The sequence below is a fragment of the Alternaria incomplexa genome (genome assembly GCF_024043165.1).
Source record: "Alternaria incomplexa strain BMP 0042 chromosome Unknown scaffold_29, whole genome shotgun sequence".
NCBI lineage: Eukaryota > Fungi > Ascomycota > Dothideomycetes > Pleosporales > Pleosporaceae > Alternaria > Alternaria incomplexa.
In genome coordinates this window covers 74,852-97,283 of record NW_026249878.1, presented here as the reverse complement: position 1 = coordinate 97,283, position 22,432 = coordinate 74,852, and the positions used below count along the sequence as shown (strand labels likewise).

The 22,432-nt window shown below is 52.6% G+C and overlaps 7 protein-coding genes across 7 annotated transcripts; 2 read left to right on the top strand and 5 right to left on the bottom strand.

Moving 5' to 3' along the window:
* Nucleotides 1-1,031: 1,031 nt before the first annotated feature.
* On the top strand, nucleotides 1,032-3,908 carry J4E90_010890 (uncharacterized protein; the record flags this gene model as incomplete). The annotated part of the gene is made up of 1 exon (XM_051440402.1): nucleotides 1,032-3,908. The coding sequence occupies one exon, from the start codon at nucleotides 1,032-1,034 to the stop codon at nucleotides 3,906-3,908; it is 2,877 nt and encodes a 958-aa protein (XP_051285756.1).
* A 1,902-nt stretch (nucleotides 3,909-5,810) lies between these two features.
* On the bottom strand, nucleotides 5,811-6,301 carry J4E90_010889 (uncharacterized protein; the record flags this gene model as incomplete). Its single annotated transcript, XM_051440401.1, has 2 exons — nucleotides 5,811-5,971; nucleotides 6,028-6,301. 2 exons carry the CDS (start codon nucleotides 6,299-6,301, stop codon nucleotides 5,811-5,813), a joined length of 435 nt encoding a protein of 144 aa, XP_051285755.1.
* Nucleotides 6,302-8,155: 1,854 nt separating this feature from the next.
* On the top strand, nucleotides 8,156-8,617 carry J4E90_010888 (uncharacterized protein; the record flags this gene model as incomplete). The annotated part of the gene is made up of 1 exon (XM_051440400.1): nucleotides 8,156-8,617. One exon carries the CDS (start codon nucleotides 8,156-8,158, stop codon nucleotides 8,615-8,617), a length of 462 nt encoding a protein of 153 aa, XP_051285754.1.
* Nucleotides 8,618-8,803: 186 nt separating this feature from the next.
* On the bottom strand, nucleotides 8,804-10,295 carry J4E90_010887 (uncharacterized protein; the record flags this gene model as incomplete). The annotated part of the gene is made up of 2 exons (XM_051440399.1): nucleotides 8,804-9,045; nucleotides 9,101-10,295. 2 exons carry the CDS (start codon nucleotides 10,293-10,295, stop codon nucleotides 8,804-8,806), a joined length of 1,437 nt encoding a protein of 478 aa, XP_051285753.1.
* Nucleotides 10,296-12,286: 1,991 nt separating this feature from the next.
* On the bottom strand, nucleotides 12,287-14,795 carry J4E90_010886 (uncharacterized protein; the record flags this gene model as incomplete). The annotated part of the gene is made up of 3 exons (XM_051440398.1): nucleotides 12,287-13,360; nucleotides 13,411-14,529; nucleotides 14,772-14,795. The coding sequence occupies 3 exons, from the start codon at nucleotides 14,793-14,795 to the stop codon at nucleotides 12,287-12,289; spliced, it is 2,217 nt and encodes a 738-aa protein (XP_051285752.1).
* Nucleotides 14,796-16,819: 2,024 nt separating this feature from the next.
* J4E90_010885 (uncharacterized protein) lies at nucleotides 16,820-19,596 on the bottom strand (the record flags this gene model as incomplete). Its single annotated transcript, XM_051440397.1, has 5 exons — nucleotides 16,820-17,584; nucleotides 17,677-17,912; nucleotides 17,963-18,080; nucleotides 18,137-19,397; nucleotides 19,454-19,596. The coding sequence occupies 5 exons, from the start codon at nucleotides 19,594-19,596 to the stop codon at nucleotides 16,820-16,822; spliced, it is 2,523 nt and encodes an 840-aa protein (XP_051285751.1).
* A 743-nt stretch (nucleotides 19,597-20,339) lies between these two features.
* J4E90_010884 (uncharacterized protein) lies at nucleotides 20,340-21,573 on the bottom strand (the record flags this gene model as incomplete). The annotated part of the gene is made up of 3 exons (XM_051440396.1): nucleotides 20,340-20,626; nucleotides 20,681-21,212; nucleotides 21,265-21,573. 3 exons carry the CDS (start codon nucleotides 21,571-21,573, stop codon nucleotides 20,340-20,342), a joined length of 1,128 nt encoding a protein of 375 aa, XP_051285750.1.
* Nucleotides 21,574-22,432: the final 859 nt, after the last annotated feature.

Genomic DNA, 22,432 nt, shown 5'->3' with positions numbered 1-22,432 from the left:
GCGTGTTTCGCGTGGGCCTGATGCAGAAGGGAACATCCCCAAACGACTCCCGTGCAGATGCGGCGCGCATGTTTGATCGTCCCAACATTAGGGGAGAACCGAACCCGTGGATACCTGAGGCGAACGTCACTCGGTGTTCGCAAGGCCCACGGTTGTGGCCACAGGTGTCAAGGCGGGAAGGCCCGTGTGGTTGAAGATGGTCCGGGATCTCGGCGACATAGTTGCTCCGACCCTAGTGCCTCGGCAAAAGTTTTCTTCTTTGTATTCGAGCTGCCGCGCCTCAACTTTTACTTCACATGCGCAGTGCGTTCGCAAGGGAACGTCTTTGAACACTATGATCTTGGATTCTCACGATCATAATGTGCAAAGTGATCTTCTGCGAAAGCCTCGCGCATGTGCCTTCGATCAGGGCTCTCAGCGCGTCACAGCGCGCGACATGACTATATATTAGACTTCGTACATGCTCACTTCTAGTGCAGCGCGAGACTAATCCAGCGTTTGGTAAGTTCAGTCATTCCTACATCCTCCCCTTTCATGATGAAAAAAAGACAAAATTCACAGACCTGTTCGTAAAAATTGTGTCGAAAACTTTGCTTTATATAATCTGATCACCTTCTTTGGCTACCTGTTTCTCTCCGTCCACATTAGAGAGCTCATTGGCTAACAAAGAATAGTTACTCGTCTATACGATCCACTTGTCCACGATACCAGGCGGTCCGGAGTCTTGTTCAACACCACATCTGCTTGAGATAAGCCATCGCCACGATGATGAGTGGGGCTGTTCTTCAATTGATAGAGCAACTCGAACAATGCTGGTAATTCATCGCCTGGCCGCCCTTTCAAGGCCGCTTTGTAGCTCAGCACAATGATGCACACCATAGTATACTTACACTCGACATTCCTTTGTCCAAATCAAATCTGTAACCTCACAAGACTCGATGAAAGAATCTCGTGAGCTCTCATATATATACGATGTGAGCCGTGTTATCTGTGCGTCCCGTACGCCGTGAACCTATCAGATCGCTCAAGCTATGTATCCATCTACCGTTTCACGCATCTCGCCAATCTCTCTAAGGTCACACAAGGATCAACCCGCAAACACATACACCCAATACGACTTACAGTCAGGACTTCCAACGGTTCACGCTCGTCAGCCCGATTCGATAACAGATTCTCATCTACAAACAGGTCATGCTCATACAGTATCAGGAACCGGTTCCGGCGCTGTGCTTGGTCTACCCAGTACAATCGATCCTTGCCTTCTCGGCGAGTTTGACTTGGCGCAGTTCAATCTCAACGAAGACTGCAACGATGATATGTTCGGTCTAGACTTCGACTGGATACCTAATAATGGCCTTGATGTGCCCATGGATGAGGTGCCTTTGAACGGGGTCGACGCAGGTGCATTCCAACTCGGTGACTCCTCTCAGGAATACCAAACTGGCCAAGGATTCGTATCTGCGCTTGTGCAAGATAAGACCAATGATCAATCACATCAGTTGGTCAACCAGAATGAGGTTGGACAAGTGTCGACTGATTTGGTTCCCGTAGAGCCGCATGGCTACCAGCCTACTGACCCTACCTATGACTTCTCGCAGGATCTTGGTCTCTGGGATACTAACTTCCAGATCCCATCTCAGTTCTTAGACACCACTCCCGGCTTATCCGCGTTTCCGGGTGGCAACGCGTTCATGCAGGACATGTCGCAGTACCCTGTTGCTGCCCAGCCTTCACAGACGTATCCTGACCCATTCACATCGATTTACCCAGTTCAGCCGTACTACCAACCAACACAACAGCCGTATCCGCAACAGCACACTGGATACGTGGCGATGCCTACCGAGCAGTATACTGGATCACACCAATTCAACAAAACCTTTCCTTCAAGCTCTCGCCAATCCAGTCGCCCTGCACCGCAATTACCCAAACGTAAACGTACTCGATCTGGCTTCGGATCTGATGATGACGCTTATGTCACCAAGCAACCTCCCAGGCAGCTTACACATCGATCCCGATCATCAGTAGATACTCGTCACGATTCTAACGTTTCATGCGCGAGCTCGGTCAGCAAACCGGTCAAAGTAGCTGTCGTGCGAGCTGGAGAAAAGCCAAAGAAATGCGACGACAAGCCTTGGGTTCGCGTTAACAACACAACTAGGGGCGAAACCACGCGTACCGCCCGTATCAACCAACACGCAGAAGAAGGTCGCAAGTACAAAACCAAGCCTCTTCCTCACGGCAACTGGTCATCATCATCGGGGTTTAAATTTGAGTACAGCCAAAATAACGGCATGCACGAGTTCAAGAAACGTACCATGACTGCCCGCGAGATTCATGAGTACATCACGCAGTATCCCGGCGACAATCTGCGCATTTGGATCCAGCCCGTAGCTTCAGACTCCGCCCGTCGCTATGCTTCTGCATCTCACAGCCACTGTCGCTTCGACGCATGCCCAATGCGTGTGTACACCGGCAAAGGCACAGCGGAAGTCGGCAACTACCGCGTCGCATTCGACGAAAAGCACCGAACCTACGGCACTGGTGTAGTTGATCCGTACGACTGCGTGGGCTTCGCTCATCTATACTGTATGGAGCGCTTCCTAGACTTTGCCTACATCTGCCAGGTAGCTAACGTCAAGGTTGATCAGCGTGTAGGCATGGAGAAAGAGCCGAAAGGTCATTTCGCATCCGCTTTCGGCTCGAAACATCATTACGAAGCGGCGTTGGCTAGCAAGTTCATTGAAGCTGCTAGCAAAGGCCGATTAGGTGATACCCACGAGTTCTCTGACTACCCCGTCCATGAACACTACAAGGGTGGTCATCCTAAGCCTCACGAACGCACGCTCATCTACGCACTCTACGGCATGAACATGAAGCACCGCGCGAAGTCACAGATGAAACAGTTCATTCTCCAACGTAAGATCCGCCCCGGTTCTTTCCCCGTTCACCGCGGTGACATGGAGGTTAAGCTTGTTGACAAGAAGATCGAGAAAATGGATGTATACATTGACTACAAACGGGAGGGATCAAAAAAGGAGTTCGACTACTCAGCCTACTACGATATCCTTCATCCAGAGATCAACCAGCGCATTGCGGAAATGGAGAAGAAGCGAGATGAATTCATCAAAGAAGACGAAGCGGGTATTGGTGGTAAGCGCAAAACACCGCGTCGGACTATTACTTTTGCGGACTCGGATGATGAACAACAGGCTCCTTCGCGGAAGCGTTCGCGGTCTAAGAAACGTCAGGCTACTGATAGCGATTCATCTGATGACGAGCGTCCGGCACTTAAACGCACGTCTACGGCACGATCTACGGGACGTATAACCGCTCTCTCCGACTCCGAAGACTCAGACTCCTTCGAGAAACTCATCAACGGCCCCAAACCCCGTCAAGGTTCCCGCGCAGGCCTCCGCAAGAATCAGCGCATCAACCACTCCGAGCCCGCCGAACTCCCTGTGCAATCTGCCGCGCCTCCTCCGTCTAGCGATTTCATGTCCAACTACGCGCCCGCCATTCCCTTCGACGACCGTAAACAAAGTCTCAGCGCCTTCTTCCCCGCTAACAACGATCCGTCTTGGTCTAATTTAGACCTCGATGAGTTTTCCATTGAGGGCATGGATGATGTGTGTATGGATGAGGAGGCTGTTGATGCGCTTATTGGTAATAATGCGAAGTATCGGAGACAGAGTTCGACGTTTGAGAATGGGCCATGGGCGGCTGGGAGGACTGCGAGTTTTAATGCACAGCCCGTGTCTGGGAGTAGGGAGTTTAGGAGGGAGGATCCGCCGAGTTGTGTTGCGGAGAGGGGAATTGTGGAGGAGGTAGAGGATGGGTCAGTGGGAGGAATGAGGAGGAGTAAGAGGTTGGCTGGTAAGGGTACGCCCGCTTCCTCTGTGACCGGTTAGTTTAGGTAGTCAACATGCTCGGGTCAAAACAAGATGGAGATATCTGTAATCCGAGCTGGAGTTGGTACAAGCTACCAAGATAGCACCTCGTTTATAAGAACCGTATACAGATTATACATATAGTACGTGAAGGTTGGTGCACACGCTACTACAATCCTAACGCCTTCAACAAAGCAAGGTACTCTGCATCCTTCACGGCTCGGTAAAGCTTAGCATACTGCCATTTGGGCGAAATCCAAAAGAAAAAGCACAGTACCCATGCGTATCCTGCCAGTCTCGCCACAACGGCAGAGCGGAACATGCGGCCATAGCTACCATGGATCGACAACAGCCCTTTAGATAGCTTCGCAACTTGTAACTCCACCATGACAAAGAAGAAGCTTGTCAGAAAGAACTTGATGTCCCTCAAAGGATCAACAGTATCTCCGGCTTGCCAGTCTGAAATCGCGTGGAACAGTCCGGAGACTAGAAAGGTCCAGAAAGCGACTAGAACTTTTTCACTCCGCGAGCCGGCTCTCATGCCTAACAAATTTCTAGTGATCCGATGTCCAGAGGCGATGCACGCGGGCGTGGTGAGTCTGTGCCAGAACCGTGACCAAAACCGCCCAATACTGTAGGCTTCCAACGGAGAGCCAAACAGCGGTCGCCACTCTTGTGGCCCATCGATGCGCAGGACTGCAACAAAGAAGATGGAAAGGATGACATGGCACGTATCTAGCATGAGATACGATATCCAGATCCAGTAGTACGACACGAAGATACGAATCTCGGTCTCTCTGGCCGTGATCGGCGGCCCTGGATGTTGAAACAAGAGTCGTTTGATGTAGCCTTCTCGCTCAGGCGCAAAGTCTTTAGAGATCAATCGGAAATGGCCCGGTATCGCTGCTACGGCATACCAATGTAAGATCCAGCAGAACATCGACTTGGCCAGCCGATTACACGCGAACCCTACTCGCTGTGAAGGTAGTACGTTTTCATCTTTCATTCTTTGCGGCAGTGTGACCCAGTCTACACGCCGCTGAGGATCGCACCAGCTCTTATAAGCGTAGATCCAGCGCTCTTTCGTTATGCCTAAAGGCAGCTCAAAACTCTCGAAGAATAACAGCGACATAGCATCGTGCATCCAGATGCATTGGAACAGGCCCCATAGTGCTGGAATTCCTTGGAACTCTGGTAGGTAAGAGCATGTGCAAAGAGAGACGATTGCGCTACCCATTAAGAAAGGCGATAGGTAGATGCGCATCTTCCTGGGTGATTGGATAGCGAAGAGGAATGTTGCTGTTGAGAGACAGAAAGCCAAGATCGGGGTAAAGGCCGCCAGTGGTGACATTTTCAGGATGAGAAGAGTTTGAGAGTGAACGGTCGATGCACAGAGGGGAATCAAGATATGCTGGGAAGGCTACGCCATTTATATATCCTACGCCGAGCACGGCCTCCAGCGTGCATGGCATTCAAAGCCAATTAAGGAAGTTCGGCTACCAAGTCTTCCGTTGAGATTAGCGCGTCTTTGCGCACGCGTCCTTTTGTTCTATATATCCGCTCCAATACATATGTAAGCCTTGTATGCTTGGTCGCCCCGAAGCCTGTGGCTCTCATGATCACTTTAATCCGGAACTTCCGGGATAATTCAGAACGCATGTTTCTATTTGCTTATAAAGAGATATGTACTATCCCAGACGAATGTGCATACAAACATCGACCAGCTGGGCACCATGCTGTGCTATCACACTTCAATCGAAAATATATGAAAGAGTGACTGTTGACGCGAAATGCTAGCGAACGTGACATTCTCGTGCTTTTGAATAAACCCATTAAAGTACATCTCCAGTACTCTGACAATCTTCCGTGACGGTAGTTTGCAACTCGGACACCAAGAGCGGGGAGCCTTCCAATGACATATCTTCAGAGAAGACCATTTGCAAGATTGACCAAGTTGACCATTTGATCCTGAGGCAAGTCCACGTAGTCCAGGCAAGACGTTCCGCAAGGGATAGGGCTTCCTTCATCAGTGAACAATGCCGCAAAGTTCATGCACTCTGGCGCTAGCCCTTCAATGCGCATAGCTACAAGTCACGATTGTTAGCACCCAACATTCTGAGTTAATTTGAGAGCAACATACAGTACTCGCCCGTCCTTGTGAGCGTGACTTGTCGGCCCTCATTAGTGACCCTGCACTGCTCGATAGATTCTTCAGAGACACCTGGAGGCCAGTCTTCAGACTGACGAGTAGCTATCTCGATAGGCTCGGTCCGTTTGCTAGATCGTGTGAACTTGCGGGCGCAGCACTGAGGCACATCGAAAACGCCCCCGGCACCGAGACCCACTGCAACGATACCGCCAGCAAGTGGAGCAGCGACGGCACCAATAACTCCGGATACGATTGCACCGGCCATTGGTGCTGGGCAAGAAGGGATCGTGGACAGCGCTGCTAGAGCGGTGCCCGTGAGAAGTAGTTTGGTATGCATTATGCTGGAGGGATTGAATTGTTTGGTTGAAAGAGTGGGAGTGGGGATGTAGAGCAACAGTATGATACCGATGATCATTCTTATAGCAAGAAATGGGGGGCCTTTCTTTCGATCCCAAGTAAGCCAAGATGGATTGTTTTCAATGTCTCTCGTAACTTCACACCAACATGATCCTTCCTATCCGGCATCTTTAATTTTGCCTGAACATAGGCTCGGCAAGGCGTTTCGACTCCAAGCCGTACACGAATTTAACCCATCTAATCACAAGCAGGATACACGGGCCCTGCACCTATACATCTTATCCATACGTAATGTTGCATGCAACAACAACTCGATATATACAGGGCAACGATCCTTCTGACATACGCCCCGTCTCAAGAAGGTGGTCGCTACGGTCCGATCCCAACATCCTTCTCATCCTTCCAATTCTTCTCACACACCTCAAGCTTCTTATCCTTCTCGTCCTTCCTATTCTATCCACTCTTCTCACGGAAACACGGCCTCAACAATTCTACGGCCAAGATACGACCTGCCTGTTTCGTGTGAGTAGCTCAAGGCAACCTTCCAAGTCTATGAGGTGGCCGAGGAATCCTTTCTCACCATGCTTTCGCCTTCCTCGTCATTGTATCGGTAACGACTGAAAGCTTTCCCGGTTTGCCAAGATACGTCAAATCGCTAACAAGGGGATGACGGTGTCCTTCGCTGACGATTATACCTAGATACTTTTGTTCAAATCGCACCAGTACTATTGTACCCTTCTTGAATACAATCGCTCTTTCATCTGCTCTCACAGCTGCTGCCGCACTCTAACTCGATCACTTCAATATGCATTCACCATGGCCTTCGATCTCTCGAATCACCAGTATTGCTCCCATCGTTTGGATGGTGGGAACACTCATCACATCATATCTCAGTCTCTGCATCGTCACAAACTCCACGCATCCAATCCTCGTGGTATCCTCACAATCCATGGAGCCGACTTTCTATCGAGGCGATATCATCTTCCTATGGAATAGACAGGAGACGATCCGAGTTGGCGATATACCTGTGGTGTGGTTCAGCGGGAAAAAAGAGCCGATGGTGCATCGTGCAATTAAGATCGAGCACCATCAGAGCGTTCATTTTGATGAGAGTAGCAATGAAATGACCATACAAACAAGGCACGTTTGCGAATCAAAGTTGAATAAGTCTCTTTCATCTAGAAAAGGCTGACGTAAAAGTGCGTAGGCAACTCGTGCTGACGAAAGGTGACAACAATGCCGTTGACGACGTTGGCATGTATCCCGATGGGCGCGAATGGGTTCATCGCGAGGAAGTGGTGGGTCTGGTGAAGTGCTCTATCCCGATGATTGGTGGGATCAATCTGTTTATGAAGGATCATTTGGAGGCCTTGTATGTAGTGCTGACGGCTACCTTGGTTATAGGAATCCTACTATAACGACTGGTTGTAGAAGCGACGCTGTAGCCAGTAGCATTTGTAGAAACAAGATAGTAGTATTGCTACTAAACCGATAAGTCGAGTAAATCGCTTAGATTATCCAAGCGCCACGTCGGAGTTACGGCACATTATGTCTTTTATTTTGGAAGTTTTGACCATGCTGTGCCACCCGGGCGTAAAGTACGGAGGAGCTCGTACCAAATTGGTCACCCCACCCTACGTCAACCAAGCATTGGCGATGTTGGTCCCACTGGTTTGACCATTGTTATGCACAGAGCTACTGCCATTATATCCACAACGCTGCGAACTTATCAGCCACTTGCGACACTCTCGCCAGGCACAACATGGGCGCGAAATCGGATTACACCCAGGGCATCGAAAAGTCGGATTCGACTGATGCCAAATCCAACGCCAACGTCAACAGAAACAACAGCGATTCCAACGAGACACCACCAATCTACTACGACGCTGAGCCATCAGCTCAGCCACCAAAATACCCTGACAACCAGACCATTTCTTCTACATCACGGCCCGCGCCCACAAATCAACGACACAGCAGCGGCGCACCAGCAAGTACCATCGCAGCAGTCCTCGGTTCCGAATACACCGATTTAGATGCTCAGCGACGAGCAGACCGCAAGAAGAAAACCCTTCGCGAGCGCTGGAATGATTTCAAAGAAAGAAACTTTGGCGACTATGATCTTTCTGAGGATAGGGCTGGAGCGGGGAGTGCGGCGGAGTGGAATGTGCAGGGAGGGAGGGTAGGTGGGGGGATGGCGAGTCCGTATCGGAGGAAGGGGAAGTAAATTGGTGGGGGTGGGGTGTGGTGATGTAGTGATTGTGTTCTTGTGGTGATTGAGTTATGGTAGTGGATATGGGAAGAAGATAAGAGGAGAGATAGATATACAACATTCAAAGCGCGATACTTGACATCTTCCGTGCCCATTTCTCCGGCACTACTCTCCTTATCTCCATGCGTTATCTATCGCCACTTACAACTCCTTCTTTAAGAAGTGCTCAGGCCTGTGATCTGTCTCGTAATCGACATGCACATATGCCCTCTCTACATCAGGCAGACTCTCCAGCTTGATCTGAAGTTCCTCGGCTACATCATGTGTAGCACGTAGAGTGGCTTCAGGGTCCATGACGATGTCGACTTCGACGATGAGACGTGGACCACTGTGGTAGGCGCGTACGGTGTCGATTTGGAGGATGGTGGGGGAGTGTGTCATCGCTGCGAGCACATTTAGTAGATTGAAGGAAATAGTCGGAGTGGGAGGATGTCTTACAGATATAAGTAATATGCTGCAGCATCGCAGTATCAGCCGTCACACCAATGAGGAGCTGGAACTCCGAGTACGCCGTCCTCGACCAAAGGAAGATGATGAGAACAGAAAGTATCATCGCGCCCATGGGGTCCAACCACCACTTCAACTTTGATCCACCGACACTGGTCAAGACACCGAATCCGTTGATGAAGAGATCGTTCCTGTGATCCTCCCACAGAATGCGGACTTGGCTGTAATTGTTCCTCAACGCCCAACAGTACAGGAATAGCGAGAACTTTGTCGCGAATGCTATACTGACGGCGATGACAGACGGAAGGAAGAAGTCGTTCGTCTCAGGTCCGTTGTGTTCGGCGACTGTGCGGATAGACTCGACGATAATGACCACCGAAACGGTAATCATAAGCGCGCAGAACGACAGGTTTCCCGCTGTTTCAATCCTCGCCTTCCCGGAGGGAAACTTCCTCGCATCAACCCTCGCAACAGCGCGATTGCACATAATCAGCGTAAGATTACTCAACGGATCAAACAGCGAATCCGCCATAGTCGTAAACAGCGACAACGACCTTGAACTAACCGCCGCATAAAGCTGCAACACAGCCAGTATAATATTCGCCGCAAAACTCCCAATAACCGCAATCTTATACTTGAGATGATTCGCCGTATCCTCATCCTTGGCCGCCGCCCTATGCTCCGCCACGGGCTTAAGCAACCTCTCTATATTCTCATTTTGGGCCGAGTAAAACTCCTCTAGCCTCTTCGCTGACGTCGCGGCCATGTTGAGGGTGATGGGACCGCAGCCATCGCGTTTGCGCGAGGTGTTGGCGCGGATGAGGGCGAGTTCGGATTCGGGTTTTATGGCGGAGGAGAGGGAGTAGGGGTCATTGTCGGGGGTGTAGGAGGGGGGTGATTGCGATTCTAGGTCTGAGACGTCGGGGTGGTGGCGGATGTGGCGGGCTATGGGGTCGTGGGAGGGTGTTGGGGCGGTGGTTTCGATGGCGGTGCTGCTGGCGTCGTTTTTGCGCGGAGTGGAAGCGTCGGCATGGCTGTGGGCGTGTTGCGCGCTGGGGCTGTTGTTGCTGCTGCTGGCGCTGAGGTGCGCGTGGTGGGGACTTGATGTGCGTTCTATGCGATCCGGGTGCGTGTGGAACGGGTGCGGTTTCATGGATATGGCGCGGTGCAGATCGGGTTCGGACATTGTTGCTGTGGTTTATCGATTCCGCACACTGAAGTGGCCGAGGTGGAAGGATGCAGATGGATACTGAAGCAATTGCGCGCTCCTTTCACGGATGCCAATGATGGCGGCGGTGAAATAGATCCGGTGAAGCAAGCCAGCCAAGCGCCATAGTCGCGATCGACCGCTTGTGGCCAAGCTTCCAGCGTACACGTGGGGGAGATGTGCGGCGTGATGATAGGTGAACTTTGTTTAATCGTTCCGACTCCTTTGTTTGCAGACTTGCCTCCCAAAGCATTGCGGTATCCTGACAGACCATCCCGAGGTCTCTGCAAACCCAACTTCCAAGGGCCATCTATCATCTGTCACCATGCACCCGTACCACGGTACAAAGTACTACCGCGTACCAAGCATGCCTCCATGACCTAGCGCGCGGAGTCTATCGCGCCCAGCCCGCACGCGCAGCAGCATTCCAAGACAAGATCTCAAGGTGTCTTATCGATAAGACCCGCACCCATTCCGTCATCGGCGCCCCGCTCACCTCGGCTGGCCTGCCACGTTGAACAGAACCACGTGCGTCACGTTTCTCACTTGCACACTCAACATCTACGGATGGATCTTGAACCCTGCATATACCTCACCAGCCCACACAGGATATCACCACGACTTGCGCATACTCACCGATGAGCATACAGGTCGGTTAAGCATTTGGTGTAGCTGCCAAGATGGATGAGATTTGTGTTTACTGAGGGTTTGGTGGGGAGGGTTGGCTGGTGTTGTGCTTGTGGTGAGGTTTGGGAGTGTTCTGGATTCAGCGGATCGCGTGATGGAGAGGAAGAGGCGTACGTGCTGATATATCAACAATCTCCATCGACCAGCCACAGCATTGTCGTACAAGTAGTCCTGCGCCTGCAAACCTTGGAAACCTCCCCGTCTCATCCTCACTCCGCTCATCGCACACGCACCCATCCTCTTAGCCTAAACACGCCCTCCCACCCCAAAAAGGTGGAGTAAGTCACCTCACCTCGTAACAGCCCCCTATATGTCCTCTTTTAAGCCCATCACACGTCACCTCAACAACGGTCTCACGCACTCCCTCTCTACATTCGGCAAACAGCGATATACATGTTCAAGTCTATATCTAACTACATCCAACGTGCGTGCATGCATGCATGCGATCAACATCGCATCTCCACTAGCTATTTAGCCACCACCAGAATCCGGGGTATCATAATGCTCACCCCCTGGTCTATAACAAAGTGTGAAAGGTATTGCGGGAAGATGGAGGATGTCTTACCGTGTGTGCGGTACTTGGTGATGGAATGGCGAAGGGGTAAAGAGACGGGTAAGAGACGTGAGGGGAAGGAGGGACGTACGCGGAAAAAGGATAGAAAGATGTTGATGCGTGAAGATGTGAGAGGAAATGGACACATGCAGCGCTGCCCTCAACACTCTAGCCCAAAGATGGCAGCCAGCCTCACTCTCATCCAACCCGGTCATATAAAGATCAACAAGATCAACAGCCACAAACACCGCGGCTTCGGCATCGCAATTCCAGAAGCCCTTTCCACACACCTATCACTGCCGATCTCTTTCCAACCCGCTGTCTGCGTTAATCATCCTTTCTCCCGCTTTCCCGAGACGCGCGCGGAAGCACGAATTTACCATGTGAATAGACACGAGACGAAGGACAAGGGTGTCTCAGCATCCATGTCGCGTATACTCCGCGTCTACGGGTGCCGGTGCCGGCTGTTGTATATTGCTTGCTGCAGCTTGTGCTACGGTTGTAGACAACGTGCAGGCTCCGTATGCCGGGAATCGAGGGGCATGGAGGGGAGATGGGAGGGTGGGTATGCGATCGACTGGGCCGCTCTCGCCCGGTGTCGGTGGATGGAGTCGTGTTTGGCATGCGCATGTCGGATCTGCGTTCCAGTGATGCGCCGAGCCCCCAATGCTGTGCATACTGTGTCTTTTGCGGTAAAGGAGCGTCACGTCAACGCCCCCCAACGTTGCCATTAGTTCCCATGCATCCAGCACGCGCCCTGCGCCCCAGAATCCTGCGCCGCACCACCAAACTCATATTCATTCCCTAGGCCAAACGGTGTCTCGAGCATATCCGGTAAGTTTGTGTCCCACATCATGTCGTCCCAAAAGTTATTGAGAATAGTTGGGTCATTGCTGGCGCTGGCCCAGGTAGGTGTTGCGGGGTTGTAGTGGTGGCCGAAGGAAGATGGGTGTTGCTGTTGGGGTTGTGGCATCGATGGGTGCTGAGGTGTGTAGGCGGCGGCGTGGGTGTTGAGCATGGGAGGTGCGGTCGAGGTACCGGGGATGGCGAAGTGAGTGTGTGTCTGGCTGTGGGGATGAGGATGTTGTGGGTGGTATTGCTGGGGGTGCGGGACGTGTGGCATGGTTGGCTGGGTTTGGTGTGATAGTGTAGAGACGTTCGTTTTGTACGCTGCGTAGAGGCGAGTGACTGCATCTCCACTTCTTTTCGCTGCGATACTCCAGTCTTTGACTGTTTCGAAGAATGTGAGTGCTGTTTCGATACTGGTCTTCCATTTCTCGACTTCTTCTGGCATGCTGGTGTCGCTGAAGAGGGAGACGAGTGGGACCATGCACGCTTGGAAGCAGAACCAAACTGCGTTCCAACCTGAAATGAGATCAGGCATGCATTCCTGGCTGATTTCTTCGATGGTCTTGGAGGCGATGAGTCGGCATTTGCCTACTGCGACCTTTTCGTCTGCACTCAGGGCGACCCATGGGGAGCGTCGGAGTGCGGCAGTGAGCAAGATGGGGCGGTGGAGAATGATGCGGATGTTCTGAAACCTCCACTTCATGACCAAGCGCGTTCGTCGGAGAAACTCTGGACACGGCTCATCGGGGTTGGAAAGGATTGATGGGAGCTCTTCGTGCCACTTTACAACCTGCGCGTCGTAGCTGGCTGTCTCTGCAGAGGAAAGAAGTGGCGACTCGACAAGTCGGTCCTGTATCCTCGTAGCGATCTGACAGAATGCTGAGGCGTGAACTAGAGGAAGGATCTTGAGCTGCTCGATGTACTGAGGGCTATTGGGTAGTGGAATACTCTGAGGCTATCGTGACGTCAGTATTGCGCTTTGAAACATGCATCAGTAAGTCTTACAGCGTTCACAGCCGTGCCTGGTCTCAGAACAGTAATTGACGGCCCCATTCTTCCCAGCGAAGGCCGTCCAGTCGTAGTCGAAGCCCACGAATCCAAGCAAAACAGACTCCACCAGATACGCCGGCGCATCTCAGGCGATATCGAGTCTTCCTCACCCGGCGCCATAAACTGTCTACTCGCGTCGCTCCGCTCTGAGTACTCACGATGCAGACCAAGCGCAGTAGCCATACGAAGCGTACCCCCCATCAACGAATGCGCTTCATTCGGGCGGTTGAGATAATGCATGTAGTATCCGCTCATGATAGCCAGAGCCTGGAGGACTTCCAGATTGCCGCTTCCGAACGACTCGAGAGACAGGTGCCGCCGAGACCGATTGAAGTAGACATAGTGAGCTTCGTTGTCCGCAGCTAGGGAGGCAAGCGACCCCAGCGCGAAGACCATGTTGAGTAGTGCAAGCCATGCTGAGTCCTTGCGGTTACCGTACAAGAATGTAGACCAAAACTTGCGCTCATCGATCATAGGACAAAATGGATGTACGCGGTCGAAGTAGCTCTCGAGCAGTTCTTGCCCATGCTGAGGAGGCGGTAGAGCATCAGGTCTGTTATCTGCTAGCTCCGGTGGCGGTGAACCTGCACGGCTTGGTAGCGCAGTCTCCTGGCTGTTGTGTGCGATTAGTGAACGTGCCTGAGGCGCGCATCGCACGATAACCTTTAGTGCGGCTGTGATTGACGAGATGCCAACGTAAGAAGACAGGCGGTCGACCGACATTGATAGCCCGTTCACATCGTCGGAGATGCCTTGGACACGGAGTTGGTGCTTCCGTGCCTCGTCCCAGTAAGGATCTTCAGGCGGCGCCTGCTCGAGCGCTTCCAAGCTCTCGGCTCCATCAGATCCAGCTTGGGCGTCGGATAAGGCTTGCGAGTCGGCCGCCGATGGTGATGTCGTTGGGTGGTTCGCGGAGGATGACAGAGCCAGTTCTAGCAATTCTTCCCGCGGAAGACTAGCAAGCGATTCCAGGTTCTTGACTCCATACAACTTTGTCAAGATGGTCTTGTACTGTTCGATGTTGTTGGAAAGCTTGTCGACTAGTCTACCAACCTGATTAGCGCCAAATTTTTCCTGGCCGTGTTCTAGAATGCTCACTTTCTGCTAGGCACAACTCGCTGTGCAGGCTTCGAATAGCCACATGCCTCGGGGTGCTGATACCATTGGCATTGTCCGCAAGGTTGTGAACCGTCACACCGAATCTTGCGTCTCCTGCATTCGACACATGCGTTGCTGGTGGAAATCCGTCGTGAGCCAGGCGGTCGTGATGGTTTTCCCGCGCTGTCGCTGTCTATCCCGGGCGAGCGCATACCCACGGACGACTGGAAGGTATGGAACATGTTGCGATGACCTCGGTGGTACGTCGGCTGGCCACGCACTCGACAGCCACGAGCTGAAAGAGAAAGAAGTTCAGACCAGAGTTGTCAGACGACGCTGCAGGACGCTCGATGAAATATGTCGTGACAGGTCAGTCTGGAGGGAGGCGAAAAACCAAGACGATGGTCCAAAGTACCAGTGGTACGTCCCAGGACCAATATAACAAGACTCGGAACTAAAACGTCGACGAACCGGGATCTGATATATCAGAGACGCTCGGTAGTGCAGTTTGAGCTGAACGCATACCATCTGCAGCCTGAATAAAAAAACGAGAAAGTGCACAGAGGCAAAAACGTAAACGTAGGTGCGTCTGGCTTCCAGGCATGTGCCGTCATAATCCTGCAGAAAGCTTGTGTGTATGAAGTCGGCGCGCGGAAGCTAGTCGCAAGTCGCAGTAGCAGGGCCGGAGCGACAAAACAGCCTTCCAGAGTGGACTATTCAAGAGGGTATAATCCCCGCATTATAGCCTACAGCACCCTGGTGATGCATGCAGCAGGGCTGACTGGTGGAGTTTGGCAAGATGAGGAGAAAAAAAAGTGCTGGCGACCGTTGAGACGGGCGGACGGGAAGGGATTGCGTCTTGCCTTGCTTCCAGGGCTTGCGAGGGGGAGGGGAGGGGGTGAGCCAAGCGAGATTGGTGTCGAGAGATGGGAGCGTGCCGCTGCCGACGGCTTCGAAATGCGTTCCAGAAGAGATCGCGCATGTCAGTTGCCTTTCTCGTCCGATGGGACATGAAGCAACCCTTTTTTCCCACCTGGCCGCCTGCGGCAGCACTACTGCACGTCGTTTCAGCGCGTGCGGATCCTTCCCGCCACGATCAAGCAGCGCATACTCTCGATCGCATGTCCGCGGATGAGAAAGGATGGCGGGTCTACGTTAGAGAACGTGCACATGTGTGTGTGTGGGTCTCTGGGGAGAGCGGGTGGTGCGCTGCGAACCTAAATTCCAGACCCAAACGTCGAACACCATGTTTCGGGTACTGCTCACCCGATCTATGAAGGCCGGTCATTACAGGCAAGCTGCGTTACAGGCGAAAGAAAGAAGAGGGTCTGCGCGTATTCGCTACCATGGCCTTCTGCCGGCATATTCAGTATCCAAAATAAAAGTCCACATACCAGCGTCCGGGTCGCGATCCTTCCTGGGCCGAGAGCACAGCGTAGTTGCTGCGAACCGGCTTTGCGCGATGCATGCGGCTAGGATGCATACTGTCTGCACCCTTTACCCCATGCAGCAGTACTCTGACCAGTACTAAGAGAGCGCTGAAGGAAAGCATCACCGGCTATTTGCAAAGCTTCGTAGGTACTGGGTATGAATGCTCTATCATTACCACAAATACAAACACACAGAAAGAGAGAGGGGTCGTCCACCACCTTCCCATCAACCCATCGCTCCTTCCCAAGCCTCGCGACTCGCAAACTGCACCACCATCGCTGCGAACTTTGGGAACCGGCTTTGCGTGACAGCATGCGGCTAGGTTGCATTTACCTGCACCCCTCTACCCCATGCATGCCGCGTTCAACCAATGCGACATCCCGCCAGCAACGCCATTTAATTTACCCTGGAAAGATAGACGCCTTTCATATCCAGGCCTTGGCAGGCCAACATGACGACGGGCCTATAGCAGCCTCACATATAGGCCGCCGGTTCAAACTCTATGTATGTACTCGACAATGCGTAGTATTACCGTTGAGTAATCTAGTAATTCAGTTATTGTGAGATCTGTCGCTCCTTGCCTATAATGTCCGTATTCACAAAGTTTATGTTCGATCGCCTGAGATGGCTGTTTACGCAGGGCCGCTGGATGTTGCTAGTGATGATGTGGTGATGAAGGACTTGGAGTGCTGGCGCGTCAGCATGCGCGAAGACATGTTCCTCTAACTAGATGTATACTTTGCATTACCACATACTCCACAGCAGTGTGATCCTGCATCCTTCCCACCTCATCAAGCGACCTCCACATTCCGAATCCACAGTTACGAGCTGATCCTTACTCTTTGCCCAAGTATGTCCACCTCAACGGTTCGTCTTGCTTACCCAGCCCCTTGACCTTGATGACCTGCTCATCGCCAGGAACAACATCTATAGCGCTGTCGTGAACGAGGACGCCTGAGCGCTCCTCAAAGACCAGACCCTTGGTCGGCTTCTGTGCCTTGACTGTGATAGTCTCGCCTTGGGGTACGACTTCCAACCCGCGGTCCTTGAAGTCCAGATACTTGAGCGGCTGTGGCCAATCGACGTCGCGCGACACGATTTCGCCATCGACCCATATGCGTACGGCTAGGACATGCGGCTCCTCGTTCCGGTTGTCGATCGTGCCTGCGAGAACGTCGGTCGTTCCGTTCGGTACGAGCCTGATATCCTTCTTGACGATCTTGTTCTTAATCTCCTTGCCGCTCTCAACGCTTATATACCGCAGCTCAACAGTTGCGACCACTTCTTCTAGCCTCTGACTCGCGACCCAGACTTCGTAGTCGCTCGTTGGGGGCACTCTGGCATGCACGACGCTCCAATCAAAATGCGCCCGTTTGACTGCCACAGCAATTGGGGCAAGTACGCGGCGCATGGCGTAGTAAGCCGGTTTCTTGCGCTGGAAGTAATCGACGATGGACCACGAGGTAACTGGCCAGCAGTCGTTGAGCTGCCAGACGAGTGCACCACCACAATGCCTGTTTTGTCCCCACTGGCGCCTCCAGCCCCTGTAGCCGAACATTAGTGCTTCGGCTTGCGACAGCTGTGTAAGGTGGATGAACGACTATTCGCTGTCAGTACCCTATACCGGCTATATTGCGGCCCACTTGGTCTAGTTCCCGACCATGAACCGGGTAACCGTCGGACGGCACATACCTCTAGGTCGGTCTTGGTCCGGAAGTTTTCCACCAGATACGTGGCTATTCGCCGCTCGTGGCCGTCGGCCTTGTTGTGGAAATCAAGCATGTGGCTTTGCGGGTAAAGCTGCGAGGGGTCGGTGCAGTAGTACTTGATCGTGTCGATGTGTGGGAAGGCTTCCATGCCGAATTCGCTATTAAAGCGTCCCCCGAGCGTGTCGAATATTTGGTACTTCTCTTGTGTGCCGTGCCATACTGTATCCATCATTAGCATACTATATGTGAGGCAATGTGGAAATTGTTACCATTCCACTGATGCATGTCACCCACTGTGGGGTTTGACGTCTTAAGTCCGTCGCCCCATGGTGACCCTGGGTGATATGGCACATGTGGGCTTTCCGCCGCAACGACGTCGGGCAGCAGCTACCAACGTGTACTGTCAGCGTAATGGTATTTGCTAGTATGCGATACGCACGTACCTTTTCGTATATGTACCTGGCCGGGAAATCGGTCTTTAGCCAGTTGTCCGGGTTCTTGTCCTCGTAATCGTAAGTCAAGCCATACGACTCCTGCACCTGGTAGTCCTCATTGTTCCCCGCATAGATGATGATGGATGGGTGATGTCGCAATCTGGTGACGTTGGCAGTGCACTCTTCCTTGATTGATCGCAAGATGTCCGGAAAGGCGGGATAGTTGCCGCACCCAAACATGAAATCTTGCCACACAAGGACACCGAGTTCGTCGCAGAGCTCGTAGAATATGTCTTCTTCCCAGATGCCGCCGCCCCAGATTCTGATCATTATTTGATAGCCATCGACCATCATCTCGAGCCATTTACGGTACTTCTCCTCGGTTACGCGGGGAGTGAATGAATCCGCGGGGATCCAATCCGAACCGCCACAGAACACATCGACGCCATTGACACGGAAGTAGAAGCTTTTGCCAATCGCATCCGGCTCCTGAATGAGTTCGCCCTTCCGGAATCCTGTTCGCCGTGATATCTGATGAACGTCTGTGCCATTGGCAAGGACCGTTGCAGTGACAGTGTACAGCGGCTGCTCGCCATAACCGTGCGGGTACCACAACTTGGGACTGCTGACATGGAAATCCACTTTAGCAATGCCGTCGCTTATCTTCGCAGTCTCTCTGAAGACACGTTGATCACCATCGTATACATCAAAGCTGACGCTATCCGCCGAGTCGCCCTCAACGGTCGCAGAAATGGTTCCTTGGACGGATTTGAGGCTATCGTCAAGCTTGTAGTCCACTCTCAGGTCTTTTGCTCGTGCTTGATAGGTCTCCAGTCGCACTTCGCGCCACGGACCGCAAGTGTTCAAGATCGGTCCCCAGTCCCAGCCCCAATGATACTGGGCCTTCCTCACGGCAAGCCTTGACATGTCGCCGTTGAATCCGATCCATCTGTGGTCCGGATACATCTCCTTGATCTTGATGGCTTCAAGACGTGCGGAGGCGAAGTTGATCTCCAAAGTGTTAACGCCGTCGGAGCTGAGCTTCTTAGTCACATCAACTCGATGCGGGACGAACATGTTGTCGCTCTTCAGGATAGTCTCTCCATTGAGCTTGACAGTAGCGAAGGTGTCGAGACCGTCAAATGCGAGTACATGTATAATGCCTTCCTTCGCCTCCGGTACCTTGGGCAGCTCGACTTTGTAGGTCCAAGTCTTGTCCGCTACCCATTCTGCTTCAAGTTCATTGAAGCCCAGGAAGGGATCTGGAATCCTAGTCTTCGTGTCAGTTCTTCCAAGTTCATGAAGACTTTGGAATGTGAAACGTACTTCTCATTGTCCATCAGGTCCAGGTGAACATTCGTAGGGACCTTTTTGACTGGCATCCACGCATCCTTAGCAGAATCATCACCCTGCTTGAATGTCCATCCTTCCGACAAGACGTGAACACTCAGAGCCTGTGCTTTCGCCATGATGGTCGTCGTTCAAGATGGTGGTAGTCGATCAAACTCGTGACAGCAGGACGTGGCTGTCTGTGAACTACCAATTGGCGGGGTAGCTTCAAATGAGAGAAGAGTACCGTCCTCTTGAATGACGACTGGAGACCTCAGCCATACCACATCAGACGTTTCACCACTCCGGAGCAAGCAGTGCCGCGTTGAGCTCCATCTCGCGCTTAACGTGGTCAAGAAAGGAAGACGGAGTACCTGCTCCGCGCCCAAAGCAGCTAGCGCGATACCATTTGTGGATCTGACGTCGGAAGATGCGGTCTTGAGCCGCAGTTCAGCCGTCCAGCGGCCACGAGGTGCAGGTATAGACGGCGAGTTGCGAGATGGTAGCGGTCCTGGTCGCTCCGTGTCGAATGCAGAAGTTGGAAGTGTTGTGTAGGATGGGAGAGGCGCAACGGCAGTGTTCCGGGTGGTGCAGCCCCACGCGGTGTGGGATGGTGCCGGCGTCGTGCAACCTCAGGATTGCTTCTTTGACAACGGAGGTGAATGGGCTGCCGGCTTTCCGGGGCGGCATATGTAAGCATGCAGTAAGCCTTCGGCGGCCAGGTAGTTAATGTAATGGGGTGTTTAAAGAAGAATTCGTACAAAGACAAAGGGTATAGAACTATCCGAATATCAGACGACAGCAACCACCAGAGCTATCCAACCTTCAACTACCAGCAACAGCGGAGCTTCCAGACCCTTTCTGACCATGTGCGACCGCATTGCTACCAAAAGTATGAAGCTGAAGCAGCAGCTACCACAGCCGAGACGAACGCGAGCAAGCTGCCGTCATGTCGGGAGATCCCCGACGCAGCGCTTCTCCGGACCTCGTCACTCCTGGCCTCGTTCATCATCATCGTGGTCTGTCTCTCCACCCTCCCATTCTGCGCCAACGCCAGCATCTTATCTCGACTCGTCGCAAGGATGGTTGTGGAACGCGCACCAGGACAAAACACGACTTCGAAGCCGGCGCCAGAGGGGATGATGAAGGTAGAGAATTGGTCGTCGAATGCTGTTGCGGCTGTTAGTCATATTCATTCTAATTGTTCAGTGTGACTGAACGTACCATAGCTGTATGCATCCGGACAGACGGCCTTGACGTTCTTGGAGTACTCGCTCGGTTCGCATTTGTTGGGTGAATTGTATTCGCCTGTGCAGCAGTCCTTGGGCTGGTTGTTCTTCGCGCATGCGGAGAAGCATGGGTTGAATTGTGGCCGTTGGATGTTGTCGTCAGGGTACGGGTATACGCCGTCGCCAGGCTTCTCGGGAGGACTCTGCTGTAGATCCCATGGACACCATTTGGAGATCTTATTCTCATCTACGTCCTGGTCGAAGGAGAGTGGATACGAGGTATTCGTGCGGAGGAAGTTGGGAAATTCTGGGTACGGGTTGTAGCCCTGGGTAGCCAGGAGCCCGTCTGTGCCTTGACATGACGGGTTGGTGAGGTTCGGAGGGATGTCGTCGAGCGTCACGTTGTCCAGCGGCTGGAGGACAATTGCCATAGGGACATTGTAGCCATCGACAAGCGAGATGTCGTAGTATGTGTTTCCGTCTCCGGCGTCCAACGTGAATTCGGCGAGCGAAACGGGTACGTCTCCCTGTGTCTGAGTCAGCGGGAGTCGATTGGAAGGCGGTAAGGGTATGACATACTCCGACTTGACAGTTCAAGGCGCCATTACAGTCGCCAGATGTGCAAGCCTTTCCACGACCCGATGCAGCAGCAGTGCCATCGTCGTTGAAGGTGCAGTTTGTTCTCCCCCAGACTCGACCCTGCCAGTCCTCTGATACAGTCTGATTCCTCGTCTCTCCGGGTTCAAGCTTGAAGCCAGTCTCGCCTGGACCTGTGCCGGACTGCGTTCCAATACCAGGCCAGATGGGCTCGGGACACTGGTTCGTCACCAGCAGGGGTGTGATGTCCAGCTTCCTTCGATTGGTCTTCCAGGGTGACTTAAATGCCATGTGGTGATTGGGCCCCATGTGATGAATGGCGTCGGCCATAGGCAGCGCGCTCAGGCAGAGGAGGGTGCATAGCTGTGCGATAGAGAGGCGGTTTATAGACCGGGTATGATCCCTGTTGGACGTAACAGCAGACATGATGGGCTGTGACTGCGCACGGCGCATGCGCAATCACAGAATAGGTCTTCGTAGTGAGGAATGGTTGCTAGATATGTGATGCGAGGGTGCAGATCTGCTGAGCTTCGTCGCAAAGGTATAGAGATGAGCGTAAGGTTGTGAGGACTTTGAAGATAAGGCTGGGAAAGGTGGTGAGGTGAAGGGCCGGGGCCCTGCACCGCAAGCAAGGCACATATCCAAGGATTGGCTGTTGTTGGCTGCAGTGAAGAAGTCGCGACTTGGTATCCGTCAGTGACGCAATGTCGTGTCCCTGCCCCTGGCAGACAAGGGTCCAGCAAGGCTGACGGACAGCCTCACAGCCTGTCATTGGCGTCCACGCCATGGCTTTCCAAACAACGGGCCGATGAGTTGGTGGCTTGCTTGATGGTTGCATTCTCTGAGATAGGCATCTGATAAGATGTCTGGGTCTCGGTCGTTGAGCGTTAGTCGACCTTGTAGAGATGTTCAGTCTTATCGATTAGTCTTGCTACTGCCCTCTACAAAAAAATGCAAATGCGACTCAGGCACCCAGATGGCTTCGCAACAATGCAAGCTGCATTCGGGTTCTCATTGGTAGCCATGCAACGCGTGAAGCATGTGAAAGACGTGAAGGCGTGACCAAGGTACGCCGGATTGTGTGGCGCACTAGATCCTAGAAAGGTCCTTCATGATGGCAATATCAATGGACGTAGGACTTTACGTCGAC